Below are 25,016 nucleotides of genomic sequence, written 5' to 3'. Positions count from 1 at the left end.
CATCGCAGAAGATATTGGGTTAGATATTGGTCATTGCTTGGTTCCTAATTTTTTTCACTTGCTCACTTGGAATCATCAGATTGATACCAGGGTTTTAAAAGGGTTAAAATGACATGTGCATGATTATACAGTGACTTTTTTTTTCATTAATCTAACACTAGGAAATCTCATTTCCTGCTGCGAATCCAGAATGGGAGTAGCAGTTTATAGCTGGAGCTAGACCATTCAGGAATGAAACTACTTTTTGCAAGTAGTGATTCTATCTCAAAGATGCTTAAACTGATTTAAACTCCAGTTTTTGCTTCATAAGATTATTAAAGGGTTTGCAACAAAAGTTGGTGAATAGATGAGTCACAGATCAGCAATGATCTGGTTGAATAGCTGAACATGCTCAAGGAGCTGAATGGCTAACTTGTTTGTGTTCTTTCAGATGTAAGGTTCCTATTATGTGAATTAACAGCCCATCTCAAAAGGGCCTACAACAATGAACCATAATATACTGTGTCATTAAACCTTGGATGTTGATAGACTTCCTGCCTGCCCTTGGTCATCAAGTTGGTGATTAAGGACTTGAAGGAGAGGCTAAGCGAAAGAAATATTAACCATTTGAGATGAGCTTTCTTTTTAATCCTCTAGGGTTGATATTTGTGGTTGATAGTAATGATAAAGAGCGTGTGTCTGAGGCACGTGAGGAACTGATGCAGGTGCTTGCAGAGGATGAGTTGCGCAATGCTGTTCTTCTTGTCTTTGCCAACAAACAGGTAAATGAACTGTTGGAGTCCAAGGTAGTTGCACTGGATGAGTAGTAAAACAGCCAGTACAGAGTCTTTGTTTTGCATCAAGCAGTTAATTGCTGGTTTGTGTGGATTGCCACAGATTTGATGTGCATCCCATTCTGAAGTGAGCTTTGAACATTAGTGGCACAAATGCATTAATTTTCCATCCTGGCCTGATGTTTTGTTCCAGATGCAGTGACTACTCATGAGTCAATGAGCCAGACTCTCTCTCCCTGCCCTCCCTCTTGACAGGGAAATAATCTTTTGGTTTTTCGTATGGATCTTTCTAACTTATGGCTGCACTGCAGAATAAGGCACTTGCAAGTGGCGCAGTTATCACCACTAAATGACAATCTGCATATCAACTTGTTTGTGCTTGTTATGATAAAGCCAACAAGCTAATTTTGGCCTTAACAAATAGTATTGCAATTGCTCGATGTTGTGTTTTACTATCATTTGCCTAGTTTGGGAGAATTACCTTTCAGTATTGATCCATTCTTTTTATTGGAGTTAGATTCTGCTTCCAACTCCTCTTTTCCAGGCAGTAAGTCCTAGTTCATAACTCTGAGTAATTCTCCTTGTCCCACGTGTGCTTGCCATTTTTCTCCCTTTTTTTTTGCTTCCTCCCTTGTTTGAATATTCAACCAGTTCATCAACCCTGCCCTTGCTCAACTGTCAACCTCTTCAAACAATTACCAGGAATAAACTATCCCCTCCCCAACCATCTCCTGTAGCCCTCTGATCTGATGCAATGAATCCAATGTTTTACTCCATCCCATTTGTTGACTCTGTTCTTTAAGCTTAAAAGGATTTTTATCTCTTCAACTCTGTCATGTGCCTCTTAAGATTTTCCTTTCTAAGACCATCACTTTTTTTTTAAACCAAGTTTTTGGTTAGCTGCCTTAACTTGAAACCAAGTAACAAAATATTTTTGATTTCATGTGAAGTACCTTGGCCTGTTTAACTATGTGAAGGCAGTAAATTGAAATAAAAGTTGATGGTACACTCTCCAGCCTAGATAAACTTAGCATGATGCCTACAGTTGGCTACATGCCTTCACCTAACTCCGTGGGTTGCAGCAGAAGTTCCTTGCATTTCACACTTTTTTTTTAAAATCAAGCCTTGTGTGCTCTTTAACCAGCCTTGTCAACTTGTTCTGTTAACTGCATGTGTTTCTGTATCTACCTCCCCAGAATCTTATTTAGTATTGTACCCTATTTTAATCTTTTTCTATTGTCTTGCAAAATCCATCACTTAATGATACTGCATTAAATGCCTTCTACTGGTCTCTGTCCCTTTGCATTCTGCTGCTATCCCCACTGTTTACTATTGTGCCAAGGGATTAGTGGGGGGTGGTGCTTGTTTTTAATTATGTGGGCTTTGGGAGTAGGAACAGTTTCACAGGCTTCCTGTAAAGCACTGTAATCCTGAGGTATAAATGTTGCCCCTTCTTCCTAGGATCTGCCGAATGCAATGAGTACAGCTCAAATCTCAGACAAGCTGGGCCTGAATTCTCTGCGCAACCGCGTCTGGTATATTCAGGCCACGTGTGCCACCACTGGTGATGGTCTCTTCAGCGGTCTGGACTGGTTAGCTGGTCAGTTGAAACACAAGTGAGGACTGCTTTCTCACGATTGTTTGGAAATGTTGACTCACTCGATGAGGTGAATTTAGCCATGCTAACTTTTTTACTTTCATCATTTCCTTGGGGTGTGGCGTTTGCTGTTTACTGTCTTGAATCAATGATACACTCAATAGTGTCTTTGATTTTGCTGTAGTCTCTCTTCCAAGACTTGTTCAAGCAGCTCCTGCTAGCTTAATGTGAGAAATTCAAATTTGAACTGGACCTTGCGGAAAGATTTAATGAACCAACAATGCATTAAGATTTTATTCAATCAACAGTGCACTTACTGCATACCAATAAGATATTTTGCTCCTGTTTTTTAAAATGCACTTTTGACCACTGCTCTAAACTTAACAAGCATTTTGTTCAGTTCTTTTGTACTGCATTGCAATCACTGGATTAGTAACTTGTTCTGGATATTTTATATTTTTGCTTAATGCCTAACCAGTAACAGAATAGGTACTACAAAACTAACCTTATTAAATATTTTATCTGTTCACCTCTGCAAAATAGTCTGGTTTTGATGTCTTTGCATGGTTGAAAATATGAATTTTGACTTCATTTTAGTGAATGCACCCAAATGTTTTCTGGAGACTTGCAAAATGTTCTTTTTAAATCTGTTCACTGACAGCTGAGGGGTGGTGGGGAAATCTAGATTTGTAGAGTGAATCAAAATGCTGGAATACTTGGAGCTACATGGCCACCGATTTATATAGAGTACAGCTGCCAATTAGAATTAGAGCAACCTTGCCCCCACATTTAGTGCACTCTGATCTATACCTGGAAGTCTCTTTACAATCATTTGATAATCTTCATGTATGTTTGGAAGATAAAGTAGGGAAGGACTTTTTTTTTTCCACCCTGGATGATTAAGGTTTCCACTGTAGCTAGATGTTGCTGCATGCTGTCAAAAAAATGACTGGATGTAACTGTCCAACCAAAAGTAGTTCAGGATGACAGAAGAAAATGAAAGCCTTTGATACCACCCTTTTTCACAGTTTCTGTTACTGTAACCAAATACACTTTAATCAGTGACCGGGTAGGTTCACTGCATCCTTTCTTGGATCTAGATTTAGAGCAACATAGAAAAATTATTTAACAGTTCTAAACCTGAAATCTGACTGTGGTGTTTTAAAATGCATGTTTAAAATTGAAGGGTAGTAACAGATGGAAAATGACTTTTGAGCTGCAAGAGGGCTGAGGCAGTAGAATGGGTTACTAGAATTTGATTGAATCATGATTCAATCTTTCCTTTAAGAACAAGATAAGCTGTTGAGGAGATTGGGAACAGAGGACATTTTGAAGTTGAAACAAAGGTTAGATTAAGGCAGTGGATTTTTGGTGTGTATTAAAATTGCAACACAAATTTTAATTCCTGGCCTTGTTGCATTGAATATGAACTGCTTAACCCATCTAACACTGCAATCTATTTACCTGTTTTGTATTACTTGCCTTGAAGTGGAAGGTTTTTGATCAGAGGTATTTCCAAATTAAAATTCCACCCCCTCCCTCCCCTCCAAGCTGGGTTTTTGTCTGCATTGCTAGTGTTATACAAATGACAATGAATAGCCTATTTTCATTTTGGGCAGTTTATAGGTAGTAGTTCCCTTGCATGCAAATTTTGTTTTTATATAATTGTCTTTCTCTCTCCCTTTTTTTGACTTTAAGTAAAAAAAAAAATCAAAAATTTATCCATGAACCTCCCATGGCTCCACCAACTATAGAATCCCTAGAGTGTGGAAATGGGCCATTCTGCCCAACAAGTCCACATCCACCCTGACCCATCCACTTACCCTATTAGTCTACATATACTCCTGACTAATGCACCTAACCTACACTTCCCTGAACACTACGGGCAACTTAGCATAGCCAATTCACCTAACCTCCACATCTTTAAATTGTGGGAGGAAACCAGAGCACCTGGAGGAAACTCACACAGACACAGGGAGAATGTGCAAACTCCACACAGATGTCAAGGCTGGATTTTGCTTGCATTTTGTCATAAGGCAGTCTTAAAATATTAAGGCCTTCTGAGCCCAGATGCTGCTTGTGTTCATGTGTCCTGCTACAAACCAAGCAGGACCTTTGCCTTACTCTGAACACTTTTAACCTGTTCCCATCCCATATTGCAAGTGTTGACCTAGGTTGTAATCACTAAATGGCAAGGTTTCAGCTATTCACTCTTTGAACTGACTGTGGTATGTAAGTGCAGAGTGGTGAAGCACCACCTCTTAAATGAGGAAGTACACTGAAGATTGACCTAGAACAGCCCTTGGGAGGGGGTGGGGGGAAGAGAATTTCAGATTCCTCTTGTTACCATTTAAAGCGGTGCTTTCCAACATCAAAACAAAAATACAAATTGTTGGCAGAGCTCTGCAGGTCTGGCAGCAACTGAAGAGAGAAATCAGTTAATGTTTCAGACCAAGTGACCCTTCCTTGAACCTCTAAGGAAGGGTCACTTGACCCAAAACTTTTAACTCTGATTTCTGTTCTCTGATGCTACCAGACCTGCTGAGCTCCTCCAGCAATTTCTACTTTGTCTCTAATTTGCAGCATCCGTAGTTTGTTTTTTTTCCCCCCAACATCACTGACTTCCAAGACACTTCCAGTAAGTGCTGGGTGATGCTGAATGTCTCTTTTTATTTTATTTGACCTAGGGTTCGCTTCTCATTTCTGCAGAAGTGATTTGAGGCTTTACACTAATGAAGTATTGTTGCAGTGAGCTTGGAATGTAGCTTCAATCTTGTGTGTGTCTCTCTCTCTCCTTATAATATCATCATTCCATTGGGGAGGATTCACATTTTTGAGTTGTATCTGCGATTGTGTAGACCAAGAATAGTCCATCACTATATGATCTCTGAACAAGCACTTGTGAGCTGAAAGATGCCCCTTGTCTTGAGTATTGCATTGGGCACCTTCCTCCATTTATGCTTTGGAAATCTTAAGATTTAAGCATACAGCCTGTATGGAGGAAGATTGGAATAAAGCAGTTTAAAATACCTGTCAAAATAAACTCCATAACAATGTTTGCTTTTAAAAAAAGCAACCAGAGAATCATTGTCCCTGTTTACCTAAGCTCTATCTTCAACCCATCTAGTTTAGGTTCATGTCTTGCTGTTCTTAGTGACTACAGATCATGCTTGCATTAATGTTCCCATACTCCTTGTCCACATGCGCACACCATTTGTAGTGGCTTACAAATTACAACTGCCTTTGTTTGTTTGTTTTGATTTTGTAATAAAGACTCCTGGAAAGAAATATTTTAATTATTTTCAATCTTCCCACTTGCATTTGTCCGACAATACTGTTGTGGGATTATAGAGTCATTGTCATAAGAGTAATACAGCATGGAAACAGGCCCTTCAGCCCAAACTGGTCCATGGTGCCCACTCAGCTAGTTCAAATTGTCTGCATTTGGTCCATGTCCCTCAACCCTTCCCATCCATGTACCTATCAAAATGTGTTTTTAAATGTCGCCACTGTACCTGCCTCAACCACTTTCTCTGGCACCCCACTCCATATACACACACCACTCCTGAAGATGGTGCCCTGCAGGTCCTCCCTAAATTTCCCCTCCCCACCCACTCCTATGTCTTCAAGCTTTCAATTCCTTATCCGTGCAGAAAAAATTATCTGCATCCATCCTGTCAATGCCTGTTGTGATTTTTATACATGCCAATATGGTCACCTCCATCTCCTACATTCCATTGAATAAAATATCCTGGCCAACCTTTCCCTGTAACTTGGACCTACTAGTCCTGGCAGCATTCTTGTAAATTCTCTTTGCACTTTTGTTTCTAGTTTAATATGCCTTTCCTATAACAGGGTGACCAAAACTGTACACAATGCTCCTAGTGCACCCTCCCCAACTACTTCGACAACTGTAACATAACATCCCAACTCCTATACTCAGTGCCTCGACCAATGAAGGCCCATATGCTAAATGCCTTTTTCACCACCCTGTCTACTTGTGACACTGCTTTCAACAAACAATATACTTTATATTGCTAGGTCCCTCTGTTCCACAACAATCCTCCTGACCTTACCACTTACTGTTAGTCCTACCTTTGTTTGACTTTCCAAAGTGCATCACCTCTCTCTGTGTATTGAATTCCATTTGCTAATCCTCAACCTGTTCAGCGCAAATTATCCTGGCTGAAATAGACATGTGACTGCAATGCAAAAATCCTTTGGCTCCCTTTCCCCTGCTCCTCTGACTACAAAGTGTCTACTCTAGATTAAGCAGGGAGTTGCTTGCTCCAACTTTTTTCAAACCCTATTCAAGTTCTCCATTACTTTTTTTCAGAAATAAATGGAATTGGAGTAAATGAAAATTTGCTTTAAATCTGCTTGTGAAGCACATACTTAGTTTTAGATTTTTATTTTTAGCTGTAAATGTATCCAGTTCATGACCTTCATTCCTGAATAATGTGCACAAATACTGAATTTGGTAAAGGTGGGAAAGCCCTTATGCAATTAATACATTCAGACTTTACTGGATTATGAATGTCTCTGTCTGTCTCTTGCTGTTGTAATTAAAGTTTGCAGGGTATCGAAATAGCATGTGAAGGTTCACACACCAAGTACATCACAGAAGCACAGTCTCCACTGCTGTTTCAGCTTGTTAAAGCAATGAGGAACAGCACTATCGAGCTCTGGCTCATTGTCCAGTCAATTTGGTGGACCTCTGCTAGAGTAGTAATATGGAGACTGCCTGTCCATATGTATCCATATGTATCCATATGTGTCCATATATCCATATATGTGTCCTATGTATCCAGCACAATTGGTTTAACTGTTCATTTCCACATGTAGATGGAGTATTTTTAAGCTGGGACAAAAGCAGAATAGCTATCTACTCTTGTACTCCTGAGCTCTTACTGTCAGACCAACTTGTTACTCTTGACCCTTTTTCTTCAGATTCCATCTGCTGACCAGTTGCCTTTCCTTCTATTCACGAGAAGTAAATATACATTTCCATAATCTGTATTCCCTGCATGCACCATTTCATAGGGAAGAGCCCTATGAAATGTTGGGTAAACTTTTGTACTCTTGCCTGCTTGCAATTTTTAATACTTTCTGAGCCTTTGAATACAAACTAACTAATTGTAATAATGATCTGTCATCTTCTGTTTTGAAATGCACAGTCTAAGTATACTTGAAACACAATTGTCAATGTACAAGTGTCTATGTTGGAAAATGTCTCTGCAAATAGTTCATGTTTTCATCCTTCCGAGATGGCTAGTCACCTCACTGAGCTATTAGCATTTATCACTATGCTTTTCAGGTGGATTTAATCATTTCTTTTTAAGTGTCTAGAAGAGACTTTCCATGGTGCTAACATCTGACTTTCTTCAACATGTTGCATTTTGCACTTTGTGTTTAAGTTGTTTAGAAGTGGAGTTTGATCAGAATAGAGCACAATCTTTTTACGGACATTTCATCCAGGATCTTAAAACATCTTAGCCCTACAGTGTGAAAGCAAGCAGGCCGTTTGGCCCATCGAGTCTATGCCCACTCTCTGAGCATCCCACCCAGACCCACATCTCTGCATTTCTTCCCATGAAGAATCTACCTCGTCTGCATCTCTTTGGACTATGGGCGGAAACTGGACCATCCGGAGGAAACCCATGCAGACTGAATGTGTAAGCTCCACACAGACTCCAGAGGGCAGAATTGAACCCAGGTAGCTGGTGCTGTGAGACAGCTGTGCTAACCACTGAGCTGCTATGCTGCCCCCATCTTGGGATTTTCAAATGCCATTCTTTCCTTCGCGTGTTGGGTCCAGGAGAATCCTCTAAACTGATTTGATTTTAAAAGGAGGAGTTGAATGGTGTGTAGCCATAAACTAGTCATAATTGACTTGAGCTGGATGGCATTATTAACCTCCCCTTTCCAGGGGTCCAGTCTTTCTAAGAGTTTTTCACTGCAGTGAGTTATTAATCTTTCATGATTTTCAGTCTCCTAGTTTTGCTGACCTTTAAATCTATCCATAGTCACAGCCATGCTTACCATTACAATTTGGCCTTTTCTTTCCAGCTTGTGTCCCTCTCCACTTTGGATTGACTCCCTTTCTCCCCAGTAACCTGTAGCTTTGACTTCAAGCTCCTACCTTGCTTGTCTTAAATCCCTTGTTCACAACTTACTGAGCTTTTGATCTACTATATAATCACTTTGCCGTTGCCTGTCTGCATTCTCAGTGTCTATGTATCCAGCACAATTGGTTTAACTGTTCATTTCCACATGTAGATGGAGTATTTTTAAGCTGGGACAAAAGCAGAATAGCTATCTACTCTTGTACTCCTGAGCTCTTACTGTCAGACCAACTTGTTACTCTTCACCCTTTTTCTTCAGATTCCATCTGCTGACCAGTTGCCTTTCCTTCTATTCACTAAATAGTCTCTCTCTCTCTCTCTCTCTCTCTCTCTCTCTCTCTCTCTCTCTCTCTCTCTCTCTCTCTCTCTCTCTCTCTCTCTCTCTCTCTCTCTCTCTCTCTCTCTGACCATTTCCTGCACTTCTTCCCATCAGCCATCTTCTCTCAATCTCTTGATTTTTCTATTCTTGAACTGCTAACTTGTCCAAATCTTTCTTGGTCTTCAACCTTTCAAGAATGAAGATCAATCTAGTTAAGAACTCGTAAGTTACTTTTTTTTTCTTTTTGTTTTAAAAACTGTCAATCTGCCACGTTCCATTCAGTGAAACTCATTCACAACTATTACCCATATCCTAACTTGTTTTTTGCCTTATGTTGGTGCTTTAGTCTGGTTCAGCCTTATAAAAGTGGCCATGAAACAGCTTGAATACAAGAACTGTGTGATTTTTTTTTTCATCTTCCAGCCTCTTGCACATTCTCCTTCCTCCTTGCACCTTACTGTTTTTGATCATATTGTAGGTTAAATACTGGATTACCCCATCTGTTTGTGAAGCACTTTTGTTCTATTTTCCTTCACTATGCAATGGTATTGGCAAACTACTGTAAAAGAGGGGTTAGAGGTTTTCTGATTTTTTTTTCTTGCAAATTGTATTAGACTGCTTTGCAGTATCTATTGACTGACTTTTTATTAGATGAATAAACTAATCAAAATCTGAAATGAGTTTTGTGTTTGTATGAAGTGCATGTTTCACCAAATACATCACCACTGCTCAATCTCTAAAGTGAAGTAGGAAGCATTTCCATAAATCTGCATGGTGAGCAGCCTCACTTAAACCAAACCCTAATATGCAGCTGGAGTGCATTCCCGCCACCAATGCAGTAATTCGCAAATGTTCAGCAAAGCAGCATGCTGATGGCAAATAAAAGCGCAAAGCTGGTGTTCTTAGCAAAAAGGAGCAAGTTTTTAATCGTTTTAAAATATCCAGCATGTTCTAATAGTGGCGTTTTTTTTGAAGACCTAAAATTGCATTAGTTACAGCATTGACTCTTGAGTCACAAAAAACAAAAGCATAGAGAAGGTATTTTTGACCAGTTCTAGCAAGTAGATTTCTGGATAATTCACTTATGAGCAAGAATTTGCAGGGAATTGTAAGTGCTTTTTGTCTTCTCAACAACTTGAAGTTCCTTTTTTTTTAAAAAAAGAACACTTTTTTGTGTGTGTGTGTGTGAAGTAACTTGTAGATTTTTGCATGTGCCAGAGTGACCAATTACTTTTGCATTTTGGTATACAAATCAGTATTGTGTAACCAAAGACAATATTTCCTGGATCTAAATTTTTAAATTGATTGTGAATCATAGTTCCGAATATCCTCATGATCTCTTCAAAGGTTAATGTATCACTATGGCAGGACCTGCAAGAATTTGCATATCACAATGAGTTGGTGGCACCAGATGGTTGCAGACTCAAAGCTGTAGAAACTGAAGGTGGTAGCTGGTAAGTGTGTACTTCTGGTTTATTAACTTATTGTGCCTCATGGAATTTTGTGCAAAGTTTATCTTCAGAACAATCCACTCCCTGAAGAGTTGTGAATTGCTGAAATCCAGAAGCAGTCCCAGGACAAACTTGTCAACAGTTACTGGAGGGATTCATGCTTTGGCTGTTGATGTACCTAGCCGGAGGTGGGTGTGTACAAAATGGTTTTTGCCCCTGCTCAAACATTTTAACTGAGTTAAAACATAGCTGTTTCCATCTTGACACTTTATTGTTCATAACACATTGGTTCCTTATCCTTTTTCACCACCATTACATTTTGGGTTAATCAGCTTCCCCCTACCTTCAGCCAAGGCCATGGTCTTTCACATCTGCTTTATTCACTGACTTGGTCTTTCACCTTGAATTGAAATATGGAATCATAGCATCCCTACAGTGTAGATAGAGGCCATTCAGCCCATTTCAGTTTACACCCACACTTGGAGCATCCCACCTAGATCCTGCCTCCTCACTATCCAAGGCCCTAGACATACCTTCCAGGTGAGTCTGTGTAATTTACCTGCACTTCGCACCATCTAGTCTACTGTATTTTCTGCTCAATGTGGTCTAAGTGCAATTGAGGTGACCACTTTACAGAAGGCCTACATTCTGTCTGTAAACACTTGACCCTGAACTTCTGATTGCCTGGTATTTCAACAGTGTTCCCTGGCTAACATCCCTCTCTCAGGCTTGCTAGAGTGCTGCAGCTAAGTTCAGTGCCAACTGGAAGAACCACTCATTTTCCACTTGGGAGCCCTGCAACCTCTTGAACTCTATAAAGTTCAATAATTTTAGAGCTTGAGCATCTTTTCCCATGTCTTTGCCCCAGACCTTGCTATTACATGGATTGCTACCACAAGCAGCCTGTTATCAGTCATTAACATCAGCCCCCATTAGCAGCTCCTCATTCTCTCAGGCTTACAGTTACCCATTCCTTTTATCTGCCCAACTGTTTGTTGTTTGTTTTTTTTTCCCCTCTCCTGGACTCCATCTCCACCTATTATTTACTCCCTTTCTCCCTCCCCACTCCAGTGTACATACCAATCTTTTTTCCTAGCTACAACTTCTTCTGAAGGGTCACTAGACCTGAAATGTTAACTCTACTATCTCCACAGATGTTGCTGGACCTGAGTTTTATTTCCACAGTTCTTTGGGTTTTTTGCCTGGTTACTGGAAAAGTTTTGAATTGTCACCAATAGAAAATTTGTGGGTTACCATTTTAGCTTGTCTGTCTGTCTCTAGTCTGGTTTTAGTTTTCCTGTGTAATGAATCATGCAATACTAGACAGCAGAGTCCCTTCAGCCAATCCAGTCTGCATGAACAAAACTACTCTATCTACTTCCAATTTCCAGCACTTTGCCCATAGTCTTGAATGTTATGACATTTTAAGTGCTCATCCATGTACTAATAGTTGCAAGGCTTCCTGGCTCCACTAACTTTCCAGGCAGTTCATTCTGGATTCCCACTGGGTGAAGCTTTTTTTTTCTTGTCCTCTCTACACAATCTCCTGCTTTTTTATCATCTTTAAATCATGTCCCTTTTGCGATTGATCCTTCAACTAAGGTTTCAAGAAGTATTGATTCCAGGTTATAATACCTGTGGGACGGTATTGCTCCAAATGTATCTGGACAACATGCAATTGTAATAAATTGCCATTTAAAACTGTTGGTCATTGCCAAATTCAAAAACAATGTGCTTTGACCCTGAAGATGTGGGCCTGGATATCCTATTCCAGTGTGCTGTTTGCTTTTCCCTGTGCAATTCATCCAGGGACTGACACAATTGCAATGATTTGGTATACTGTATTTTAAGTCATTGCAATCCTTTTTAAAATTAACTTAATTGAAGAGGCTGAATTTACACTTTTTTGAGAAACCAATTTTTAGCTGTATTCATGTGTGCAAATGATCACTTTTTTTTTCTAGTTTTAAAGCACTGCCAAATTGTGCTGATTCATCGTTGATTTTGTTTTTGAGAGTTTGGGGCAGGGCGAAGCACTTCTACAGCTGGGTATGATTTAATTGCAGATCGTTTATTGATTGTGTACTCTGAAAAATCTAACCTATGATTTGAGATCTAAAAGCTCATTAGTCTATTTTCAGACTGCAGTCATTTGTCTCCACTTTTCAGAAGTGGACATAATTGCTGCTTACAAAGTCACCGTTTTGAAAGCCGATCCAAGGTGGAATTCTTTCTGAAGTGCTACTGTTGAAAGATTTGTGGGTTTCAGTGTTTTGTAATAAATGTTGCTATTTTGAAGGTAATTCTGATTTCTGTTGGTTTATTATTTTGATGTCCTGTGTAGTTTTTGCACACTGTATCATTCTGATATGTTCATTGACCATGAATATTTGATAACCATCCCTCTTGTTATCTCCAAATTCATTACTACTATGACAGTCAGCCAAAGTCGTGATACTCAACTGGAGGTAATGTCTTTCTGAACAAGAATTGTAATGTTGAATTATACTTCGTAGCATTGCTGTACTGTTTTAAATTGAGAGCGGGTTATTTTTATCTCTATCATTTATTGACTGTCCCGAGTTGAAGGTGGTGAGCTGCCATCTTGAACCACCGTAGTCCATATGTTGTAGGTAGACTCGGTGCTGCGAGGGAGGGAATTCCAGGATTTTGACCCAGTGACAGGAATGGTTGCTATATTTCCAAGTCAGGACAGTGAGTGGCTTAGAGGTGAACTTGCAAGTGGTAGTGTTCCCATGTATCTGCTGCCCTTGTTCTTCTTGTTTGTGCCTTGTGAATGGTGGTGGACAAACTTTAAACCTGTTTGCTGAGGTGGTAGGTTTCTTGGCAGATATGTTGTGCCCTTGCTAAGTGGCATCAGTGCTATTGTGCCTCCTGTGAAGTGCTGTATTTTTCCCCTTTTTGAATTTGTGGTTCTGTTTTGAGCTGTTTCCAGCTGTGCTGGTTCCAGTTTTCCATTGACCTGGACCCAATATACAAACCACTGCAATGTTTGTTAATGGAGTCAGGGCACATACCATGCTTCCGGGAATTGTCCTGCTGTTCTTGCCTGACCCAGTATAGTTATGTTGCCTGTGTAGGGATACCAAGGAGTCCTATACAAGACAGGCTAAAAGAACAGCAAGAGAATTCCTGGAAGCATGGTACTCTTCCTCCAATTTCATTAACAAACCTATTGACCTGAACCCAATGTACAAACCACTGCAATAGCAAACTGGTGCCAGCACCCCTCCAATTCAAAGGTGATTGTGCAGCAGTGCTTCACAGGAGGTACCACAGCACTGGTGTCATTAGATTAGATAAGATTAGATTAGATTAGCTTACTTACAGTGTGGAAACAGGCCCTTCGGCCCAACAAGTCCACACCGCCCCGCCGAAGCGCAACCCACCCATACCCCTACATCTACATCTACCCCTTATCTAACACTATGGGCAATTTAGCATGGCCAATTCACCTAACCTGCACATCTTTGGAGTGTGGGAGGAAACCGGAGCACCCGGAGGAAACCCACGCAGACACGGGGAAAATGTGCAAACTCCACACAGTCAGTCGCCTGAGGCGGGAATTGAACCCGGGTCTCTGGCGCTGTGAGGCAGCAGTGCTAACCACTGTGCCACCGTGCCGCCCGTCATATAGAAAGGGGACAAAATGTCTGCCCACAGACCAACAAATCCAATGAGCTTCCGAGCTACAGATCTTCACAAACTTGAAACAAATTAAACCATTCACAACTGGATGTGGCAGGACTGCAGCGATTAGACCTGATCCATTAGATGAGGGATCATTGGCTTTGTCTATCACTTGGGGCTCATGCATCTTAGCATGTAAGTAGTCCTGTTTTAGTACCTTCAGGTTGACATCTCATTTTTAGGTATGCCTTGTGCCGCTCATGGCATGTTGGTTGATCTATGGCTTGATGTCAATGGTTGAGTCGGAAATATGCCAGGCCAAGAGATTGCCGATAGTGTTGGAATACTAATCTGCTGTTGGTGGTCCACAGTGCCTCATTGCTGTGCTTTTTTCCAGCAGCACACTCTTTGACTCTGATCTCCAGCATCTGCAGTCCTCACCTTTTCTCCTCGTGGATGGTTAGTCTTTGTTGCTAGATCTATTTGATGTCTCACCCATTTCGCATGGTGATAATACCACAACACTATATGGTATTCGCCATGTAAAGGCAGGTCTTTGTCTCCACTGGCTATAAAGTGGTCTTTGCCAATACAATCATGGACACATGCATCTGCATTTGGCAGATTGGTATGGGTGAAGTCAGGGATGTTTTTTCCATTGTTGGTTCTTTCATCACTTGCTGTAGATCCAGTCTGACCAGCTCAATCAGTAGTGCTGCTGTTGAGTCATACTTTGGACATTGTATTCTGGGAAATTTCATTTTGCATCCTTGCCACCCAAGTTTTCAGTGTTTCATCAGCAGAGAGACAAGGAAACCTCCTGATGACCATCTTTAACCTGAACCCACGAGACTTCATGGTGTCCAGAGTCTATATTGAGGACCTCCAGGGCAACTCACTCTTGACTCTATACTATTGTGCTGCCATCTTTGTGGCAACTGTTCTGCATTTGAGTCAGGGAATATCTAGGGATGGTGGTAGTCATCCTGGAATGTAGTCCTCTCTCGGAATCTTAGCTTACAGACGTTAACAAGCAACAGCCTGACACACAACTCTCCTGATTTTGGCTTTAGCTGCCAGATGTATTGAGGATTCTGCAGGAACAACAGGGCTGGGTGTTTGGTGTTTTTTTTTGTCTTTTTACCAATGCCTAGGTCCATGCCAGTAGTCTGCCTAGCTTCATTTATCCAAGACTTCGATACCATTGTTACGAATGAGTGAGTGGCTTGCAAGGCCACTTCAGAAAGAAGTTGAGTTGACCACATTGCTGTGGGTCTAGAGTCACATGTAGGCCAGATCAGGTGAGGATGGCAGATTTCCTTCCCTGAACCAGATGGGTTTTTTCAGCAATTGTTTCAGTCATCACTAGATTCTTGATTCCAGATTTTAAATCCAAGTCCCCAGGGAATTTAGAGTTTCTGGATTAACAGGTGATCAATACAATCAGGCAGCCATTCTCTCCTCCACTTGGAGAGAATGCAGTTAAGAATATTTTCATAATTGAACGATCTTCTGCAAAAATGCTTCAATGACAAGACACTTGTAATGTAAAATTAGGAATGAGCACAATTTGTGGTTATCACTAAGAACTGAATGAACCCCAATAAATAGTTCTTTTTAACTATCATCACAACTTACCCATGTGCACTCGAACACTGTTAGACAGCTTTTTCAAAGAGCTAGCATAAGCACGTTGGGCCAAACAGCTGCATTTTGACTATTTATAGAAGCATAGGATGGTAGAAGACAAGGAAGAGCGTATGGTCATAAAACCTTTCTGAAAATAGGCTACATATTGTAACTCCAGTGCCTCTGGTATCTGTGCTACTCAAACTGTCACTTGAGTCAAAATGATCTCATCTCTAACTTCCTGAAAATATAACTCCGCTTGTTTGTATTCTTTGCTTTGGGGCTAATACTTGTCATTTGTAATGCACTGTGGCTCAATGTCACATGCATAGGTCTGTGCTGCAGCATCAGCAGCTTTGACACATATAGTGCATCAAAGGTCAACATTTTTTTTTAAAAAGTGAACCAATAAAGAGGTTAGAATTAACAGAAAGCCTGGTCAGAGATGGGTTTTAATCTCTTTAGCGTTGTGGCGAGATTGAGGATTCCAGAGAAGAGTCAAAGTTGAATGTTCTGCCACTGTGGATAATGGAAAAGGTTTCGAGTATTAAATTGGAAAAAGTACTGAGAAACCGGTCTGGTAGCATCTATGGAGTGAATCAAATGAGTTGGGTTTGTAAAAGATGAGACAGGATTGGAGTAATTGGAATGTGGGTTAGAATCATAAATGTACAGCATCAAAACCGACCCTTCTGGTTGGCATGGACAAGGTGAACTGATATCCTAAATTTAATCTTGTCCCATTTGCCAGCTGTTGGCCTATATCCCTCCTAAACCCTTCCTATTCATGTACCCATCCAGATGCCTTTTAAATGTCTTAATTGTACCAGCCTCCTCCACTTCCTCTGGTAGCTCATTCCAAACATGCATCACCCTTTTGTGTGAAGAAGTTCCCCTTTTTAGGCCCATGTTTTAAACCAATCCTCTGTCACTTTAAATCTATGCCCTCTAGTTCTGGACACCTCCACCCCAAGGAAAAGACCTTTTTTGTCTGTTTACCCTGTCCAAGTCCCTCATGGTTTTATAAACCTCAAAGGTCACTCCTTAGCCTCTGATGCCCCAGAGAAACAGTCTTTTCAGCCTCTCCTATAGCTCCAACCCCAGCAAAATCCTTAATCGTTTTGGAACCCTTTTCAAGTTTCACAACATTTTCTCCTACAGCAGGGAGACCAGAATTGCACGCACTATTCCAATAATGGCCTAACCCACCCAATGTCCTGTATGACCGCAACATAACCTCCTAAATCCTATACTTCATGCTCTGACCAATAAGGGAAAACATACTAAACACTGCCTTCACTATCCTATCTACCTGAGACTCCACTTTCAAGGAGCTATGAACCTGCACTCCAAGGTCTCTTTGTTCAGCAACACTCCCTAGGACCTTGCCATTTAAGTGTACAAGCCTGCCCTGAATGTAGCACCTCCCATTTATCTAAATTAAAATCCACATCTGCCACTCCTTGGTCCATCTGATCAAATTCTGTTGTGCTGAGGTAACCACCTTTGCTGTTCTCTATACCTCCAATTTTGGTGTCGTCTGCAAGCTTGCTTATCACTCCTCCTATGTTCACATCCAACTCACTTGTATAAATAACGAGAAGCAGTGGACCCAGCACCAATCATTGTGGCACACCGCTGGTCACAGGCCTCCAGTCTGAAAAGCAACCCCCCACCACCACCTTTTTACCTTTTTGTTTTGAGCCCGTTCTGTATCCAAATGGCTAATTCTCCCTGTATTCTGATCTAACCTTGCTAACCAATCTACCCTGAGGAACCTTGTCAAATGCCTTGCTGATCTCCATCGATCACATTCACTGCTCTGTCCTCATCAATCCTTTTTGTTGCTACTTCAAAAAACTCAATTAAGTTAGGGTTTTGATGGGTTTGGGAAGGTAGTTCCCTACATAAAAGAATGAGAAACTCGTCTTGGGAGTTGAATTTTAAAAAAGACTTTTCTAACTAATGGCCTCCTCGTGGCTCATGACTGATGTATAATTTGAGAAGACTTGAAGGAAATTTAGTTCCTGTACTTGGCAAAGAACTTGGTGAGGATGTGAGGAGACACATTTACCATGCCTTGCTTTTTTAAAAATGTCTTTGGCATTGATCTTTGTCACTGACAATGCCAGGGCATGTATATGAGGTACTTATAGAACATTACAGCACAGCACAGTACAGGCCCTTCGGCCCTTGATGTTGCACCAACCGATGAAAATAATCTGAAGCCCATCTAACCTACACTACTCCATTCTGGTCCCAATGACCATTTAAATGCCCTTAAAATTAGCAAGTCTACTCCAGTTGCAGGCAGTATATTTCACACCCCTACTGCTCAGAGGAAAGAAACTACCTCTGATATCTATGTCCCCTTCATGCTAGCCATCGTCATCTGAGGAAAAAGACTCTCACTGTCCAACCTATCTAACCCTCAGATTATCTTAGTCTCAATTAAGTCACCTCTCCACCTTCTGTCTCCCAAAAAAACAGCCTCCAGTCCATCAGCCTTTCCTCATAAGACCTTCCCTCCATACCAAGAAACATCCTAGTAAATCTCTGAATCCTTGCCAAAGCTTCCACATCCTTCCTATAATGCAGTAACCAGAACTGTATGCACTACTCCAAGTGTGGCTGCAGGAGAGTTTTCTACAGCTGCAGCATGCTTTCATGGTTCTGAAACTCGATCCTTCTACCAATAAAAGTGAACACAGCATAGGGTTGTTAAGAAAGCATATCGGCCTGGGTGCCAACTTTCAGGGATCTATGTACATGGACAGAGATCACTCTGCTCATCTACACTACCAAGAATAGCCCATACTCTGCATTCCTGTTACTCCTTCCAAAGTGAACCGCCTCACACTTTTCCCCACTAAACTCCAGTTGGCACCTCTGCAGCTTATCTATGTCCCTCTGTGACCTATAACATCCTTCGTCACTGTCCACAACTCTACAGATCTTAGTGTCATCTGTAAATTTACTAACCCCTCCTCATCCAGGTCATTGTCTATAAATGACAAACAACAGTGGACCCAAAACACATCCTTGCAGTACTCCACTAGTAACTGAACTCCAGATGAATATTTCCCATCAACTACCGCCCTCTGTCTTTCAGCTAGCCAATTTCTGATCCAAACCGTTAAATCACCCTCAATCCCATGCTTCTTTATTTTGTACAATAGCCTACTGTGGGGAACCTTATCAAATGCCTTACTGAAATCCATACATACCACATCAACCACTTTAACCCTCATCCACCTGTTTGGTCACCTCAAAGAACTCTGTGAGGCACAACCGACCCTTCACAAAACCGTGTTGACTATCCCTAATCAACTTATTCTTCTCTAGATGATTATAAATTCTATCTCTTATAACCTTTTCCAACACTTTACCTGCAACCGAAGTAAGGCTCACTGGCCTACAATTACCAGGGTTGTCTCTACTCCCCTTCTTGAACAAGGGAACAACATTTGCAATCCTCTAGTCTTCTGGCATTATTCCTGTAGACCATGACATCGTACAGATCAAAGCCAAAGGCTCAGCAATCTCCTCCCTGGCTTCCCAGAGAATCCTAGGATAAATCCCATCCAGCCCTTATCTATTTTTACACTTTCCAGAATTGCTAACACCACCTCCTTATGCACCTTAATCCCATCTGGTCCAGTAGCCTGTGTCTCCGTATTCTCCTCAACCACATTGCCTTTTTCTAGTGTGTGAATACTGACAAAAAATATTGATGTAGTGTTTTCCCCTATCTCCTTTTGACTCCATGCACAACTTCCCACTACTATGCTTGATTGGCCCTAATCTTAGGGCCTGATGAAGAGTTCCTGATAAAGGGCTCCAGCCTGAAATGTCAATTTTTTTTTTCCCTGCTCCTCGGATGCTGCCTAACCTGCTGTGCTTTTCCAGCAACACACTCTCTACTCTGGCCCTAATCTTACTCTAGTCATTCTTTTATTCCTGCTATAGAAAGCCTTAGGGTTTTCCTTGATCTCATGTCCCCTCCTGGCTCCTCTTGGCTCTCTCCTTTTGGTCTTTCCTAGCTAACTTGACTCAAGTGCCCTAACTGAGCCATCACACCTCATCCTAACATAAGCTGCCTTCCTCTTGACGAGATTCAACTTCATTGTAAACCATGGCCCCTGTGCTCGACAACTTCTTCCCTGCCTGACAGGTACGTACTTATCAAGGACCCGCAGTCGCTGTTCCTTAAATAAGCTCCATGTTTCAATTGTGCCCATCCCTTGCAGTTTCCTTCCCTCATCCTATGTATCCTAAATCTTGCCTAATTGCATCGTATTTGCCTTTTCTACCAGCTATAACTCTTGCCTGCACTCTAGTGATGGAAAGAGCTATGTGTAAAGTGCTCACCTACTTGAGGAATTGTAAGATTCTGTTCTTGTCTTTGCCAACTTGCAGGTAACTGAGCCACTGGGAGTGGGAAGTAGCCTAACTGGGGTTATTTTACTACTGTCCCTGCCTTCCCAGAAATATCCTCACTCGTGACTATCTTTTACTTTGGTACCTGGGATGACGTACTTCCAGTCACACTTGGCTAAAAAAAGATTTTTATTTGCACTCTGCTTAAAGTTTCGCACTACTATACTTCTCTTCTGGCCCATGTCTTTCCCATCTTGGCTAACACTGTTGTGGTGCTGGTATTGGACTGGAATGGACAATGTCAGAAGTCACATGACACCAGGTTTATAATCCAACAGGTTTATTCGGCATCGCGAGCTTTCGGAGAGCTGCTCCTTCAATCAGGTGAAGTCCACCTGGTGTCATGTGACTTCTGACGTTGTGCAAGTGGTAAGGGCCACGCTCCTTTTCAATGACTCAGTACCCATTTCACAGTTGCCCATCGCTCTCTGTCATTGAGCATTTTGCTGCATTTGCCATTCCTCCAATTTCTGTCAACCGCTGCTACCCATACAGCTGATCACTCTTCTCTCTCCAGATTATTTGTGTTCTTGAGCTGATTCTAACACGAGGCTTCCCTGCATAACTCATTCCACAGCTACCCACTTGAGTGTTAATGGCCTGGACTTCAATGCAGGTCCTGGGCCTCATACATTACCACTCCCTTACCACCTGATGCCTGGACGAAGAACACCTCGCCATCTGCCTCTGGACCCTCCAACCCCACAGCATCAACATGGATTTCACTAGTTTCCTCATTTCCCCTGCCTCCCCTTACCCTAGTTCCAACCTTCCAGTTCAGCAGTGTCCTCATAACCTGTCCCATCTGTCAATCTTCCTTCTCACCTATCCGCACCACCCTCCCCTCTGACTTATCACTATTGCACTCTGAGCTACCTTCCCCACACCCTCCCATTTATCTCTCCATCCCCTATGCTCCTAGTCTCATCCCTGATGAAGGGCTTTTGCCTGAAACGTCGATATTCCTGCTCCTCGGATGCTGCCTGACCTGTGCTTTTCCAGCACCACACACTTGACTCTAATCTCTAGCACCTGCAGTACTCCCTTTCGCCTACTGGGCTTCAATGGGTCTGGGTCATTTTATCTAAGTCTGACTTCACTCTAAGGTGAGGGGGATTACTACTTAACTGGTTCTCACTATACAGAGTCGTGACGAGGGGCCAATTGCTGAAGCTATCCTTTAGAATCGGGGCTGAATAAACCAGAAAGTACTCTCTTTGGGCTCTCCTCACCACTAATCTCATTCTCTGCTAATCCAGCAGATGACTGACAGGAAAAAGTTCCCTGCCGTACTGGTGCTCTGTTTGATCAGCTGCTGGATCCTGATGCTGCTCGTGTCCATCTCTCCCTGGTACAAGCAGAGACCGAGCAGGGGTTTCGGAGCCATTCCCGTCTCTGCCTTATTCAGACCAGTCATCGCTCATCTGTCTGTCTCTCACTTTCAACCTGTTTACATTGTTCCAGTACAACCTCTCCACATCACATGTCACAACAGTGTTGACCCAGGCAGTAATCACATTAAATCACAAGAGGTTTCAGCCATTCTGTCTTTTTGAATGCACAGCAACTGACAGTGGTATGTAAGCAGGGAGAGTGGGGAAACACTGCATTTTTTTTTTGTGAGGAGGAAGTGCACAAAAGGCTGAAGACTGGCATAATAGCAGCAGCCCCTGTGAAGAATTATTCAGATTCCTCTTGTTGCCATAGAAGTAGGGCTCACCAACACCACTCTTGACTTTCTCAAGATATTTCTAGTAAGTATACTCTGCTGAAATGTCCTTCTTTATTGATTAAAATAGAGTTTGCTTCTCATTTTGTAAAAATGACTGTGTCTTTTATTTCGAGGTCTCTCTAGTGGAAGTTTTTTTTTAAAAAGCAGAGGCGGGTGCTTTTATATTTGTTTTGTAAACTAGCTACCACCACATTACTTATAGAGGAAGAAAAGGGAAGCACTTGTATAAGACCTTCACTGCCCCACCCAGTGACGATAAACACTTTATGTCGTGAGGTAAATTGGAATGAAGCCACGATTGTGTAAGCAAGTATGGCATCCATTTTGCCAGTAGATACTGCTCGCAGATACCACTGAAGTGAATTGCTCGTGGTTCAGGGAAGAATATGTCAGCCAAGAGACCACTCCCTGCCTTCCCTTTGAAACATGCCAACTGATTTTTAATATCAAATACAAGGTTGGGTGCTTGGGACTATTGTTAGTCAGTATTGCACTCTGGAGTCACAAGTAAAACTTCAAAAGTTATGGAGAATATGAAATTGGCTTTGTGCTATGTTGGTGGTACTACATAAATGCCAGTTATCGGAGTTGCTGGTCTTGTTGCAGTTTCTCTTTTTAAAAAGTTTCTAAACCTGCAGAACGCACGTGCCCAATAGTATATGGATTTCTACGTAGAAAAGTGAGAGGTAATGGATCCAGAAGGAAGAACTAAGCAGGCCATGTTCTTGGCAAATATGTTTTTTTTTTGAAATGGGGTAGGGAAGTAAACTGGTCTAGGGGTACAGATTCACAAGTTGTTAAAAGTGAATTAATGAAGAGTTCTCTCTCAATGTCCACTTCTCTGTGCATCTCCACCAATTGTTGGTAGAGACTTGGGCTCTCAAGTAATATTGGGAGCTCCTTTCTTGTGATAGGGTCAACTAGGAGAAAGTGAGAACTACAGATGCTGGAGATCAGAGCTGAAAAATGTGTTGCTGGGAAAGCACAGCAGGTCGGGCAGCATCCTAGGAGCAGGAGAATCGACGTTTCGGGCATAAGCCCATAAGAAGGGCTTATGCCCGAAACATTGATTCCCCTATGATAGGGTCACCCATAGTAATAAAGTTAGGGAAGGAACTGGACAAAGTGCAGTCCAAAAAGCTGTCAATTGCTGAGGACAGCAATTAAGAACAGGGAACAGAATCTACCTCTGGCTGCGAAGGCTTCTAGTCGTCATAATTTGATGTGACCAAATTCCAATCCCAACCTGTGACAACTAGACAATGATGGGGACCTTCGAGCACCTAGTTTCTATCAGGAAAATTTCATAAACAATCCCTCTGCCCTGTCCTCTGGGTTCACTGATAGGTCTACTGAACAAATGAGGTTTTGGTCAAGAGAAAGAAGGAAGCATATGTCAGATATAGAAAGGAGAGATCAAATGAATCCTTAGAGTAGAAAGGCAGTAGGAGTATACTTGAGGGAAATCATGAGGGCAAAAAGGGGACATGAGATAGCTTTGGCAAATAGAATTAAGGAGAATCTAAAGAGATCCTACAAATGCACTTAATAGTAAGGTCCTAGGGAGTGTTGCTGAACAAAGAGACCTTGGAGTGCAGGTTCATAGCTCCTTGAAAGTGGAGTCGCAGGTAGATAGGATAGTGAAGAATGCAGTTGGTATGCTTTCCTTTTGTGGTCAGAGTATTGAGTATAAGAGTTGGGAGGTCATGTTGCGGCTGTACAGGATATTGGTGAGGCAATTGTGCACAATTCTGGTTTCCCTCCTATTGAAAGGATGTTGTGAAACTTAAAAGGGTTCAGAAAAGGTTTTCAAGGATGCTGCCAGGGTTGGAGGATCTAAGCTACAGGGAGAGGCTGAACAGGCTGGGGCTGTTTTCCCTGGAGTGTCAGAGGCTGAGGGGTGACCTTATAGAGTTTTATAAAACCATGAGGGGCATGGATAGGGTAAATAGACAAAGCCTTTCCCTGGGGTGGGGGAGTCCAGAACTAGAGGGCATAGGTTTAGGGTGAGCGGGGAAAGATATAAAAGGGACCTAAGAGGCAACTTTTTCACACAGGGTGGTGCGTGTATGGAATGAGCTGTCGGAGGAAGTGGCAGAGGCTGGTACAATTACAACATTTAAAAGGCATCTGGATGGGTATATGAATATTTCAAGATGTCACTGTATTTCCCTACATTCTATATCTTGCATGTCCTTTTTTCCACAGTAAATACTGATGCAAAATACTCATTTAGTATCTTCCCCCTCATTTCCTGCGGCTCCACACGAAGGCCGCCTTGCTGATCTTTTGAGGGGCCCTATTCTCTCCCTGGTTACCCTTTTTGTCCTTAATGTATTTGTAAAAACCCTTTGGCAAATAGAATGAAGGAGAATCCAAAGCTACCTCATGTCCCCCTTTTGCCCTCCTGATTTCCCTCTTAAGTATACTCCTACTGCCTTGTACTCTTCTTCTAAGGATTCACTCAATCGATCCTGTCTATATCTGACATATGCTTCCTTTTTCTGAACCAAACCCTCAATTTCTTTAGTCATCCAGCATTCCCTATACCTACCAGCCTCTCCTTTCTCTGACTCCACGCACAACTTCCCACTACTATCCTTGATTGGCCCAAATCTTACCCTCGTGATTGACTTTTGGAGAAGAGGAAGCATAAAAGTAAATCACCTCTCCGATTCATGCTGTTTAAAAGGCTTTTGCGATCACTATGACTAGAATGGAAGATTTTAGTTTGAGGTCTGATAACTCTCTTCAAGCAATACAGATGAACCCTGCTCTAATTGGATTGTCAAAGGAGGTACAGTATGGCAGAGCTGAATACTGGATGGATTGAATTGATTCATTTTCTGGTATTGTTTTTGTAAATTATTCATTTTTACAGATTATCACCTGATTTTGGAGATGGTAGATTGTATTGCCATCCGTGTGGTAGAATGTTGCTATCTCCTGACATGTTACTGCTGTTCACTTCATCAGACATAATTAAGAAGATGGACATCACAAAGCCTCCCGCTTAACTGGCTACCTATTGAAACACAGTGCTGTAAACTGACAAGTGCCCTTGTATAGTGACTTAAAACTCTATAATTTTGATAATTTGCAGGAAATTTTATGAAACCAGTGATGTACATGTGGAAGAAAGTACTAGAAAGATATTATTATACTTCCCACAACCTACCTTCCATTTTGCATCTCGTGCTGGAAACACACATTTTGGGCTGAATGTGTTCTTTCTCTGTAATTTCCCTTACTTGGAATCTCCAATTATTGAATAATACAGGTGGATTCCAGTTAGTTAT

General features: G+C 41.7%; 1 protein-coding gene across 7 annotated transcripts in view; it reads left to right on the top strand.

Annotated features, from left to right (window-relative positions):
* LOC140471196 (ADP-ribosylation factor 3-like) overlaps positions 1–25,016 on the top strand; it is a 52,824-nt gene that overhangs the window by 12,160 nt on the left and 15,648 nt on the right. For 5 of the 7 annotated variants that reach the window (XM_072567094.1, XM_072567097.1, XM_072567098.1 and 2 more), the window contains exon 5: positions 637–761. In XM_072567094.1, the coding sequence (XP_072423195.1) occupies positions 637–761 (125 nt within the window). Of the gene's footprint in view, positions 1–636; positions 762–2,234; positions 5,659–8,044; positions 9,037–10,161; positions 10,269–25,016 lie in introns of those variants that run through there. The other 2 variants (XM_072567100.1, XM_072567101.1) reach the window with 2 other exon arrangements.

This window comes from Chiloscyllium punctatum, chromosome X (assembly GCF_047496795.1).
Source record: "Chiloscyllium punctatum isolate Juve2018m chromosome X, sChiPun1.3, whole genome shotgun sequence".
NCBI classification, from domain to species: domain Eukaryota; kingdom Metazoa; phylum Chordata; class Chondrichthyes; order Orectolobiformes; family Hemiscylliidae; genus Chiloscyllium; species Chiloscyllium punctatum.
Note: the sequence above shows the minus strand (reverse complement) of the source record. Positions and strands in the feature narration are given on the sequence as shown.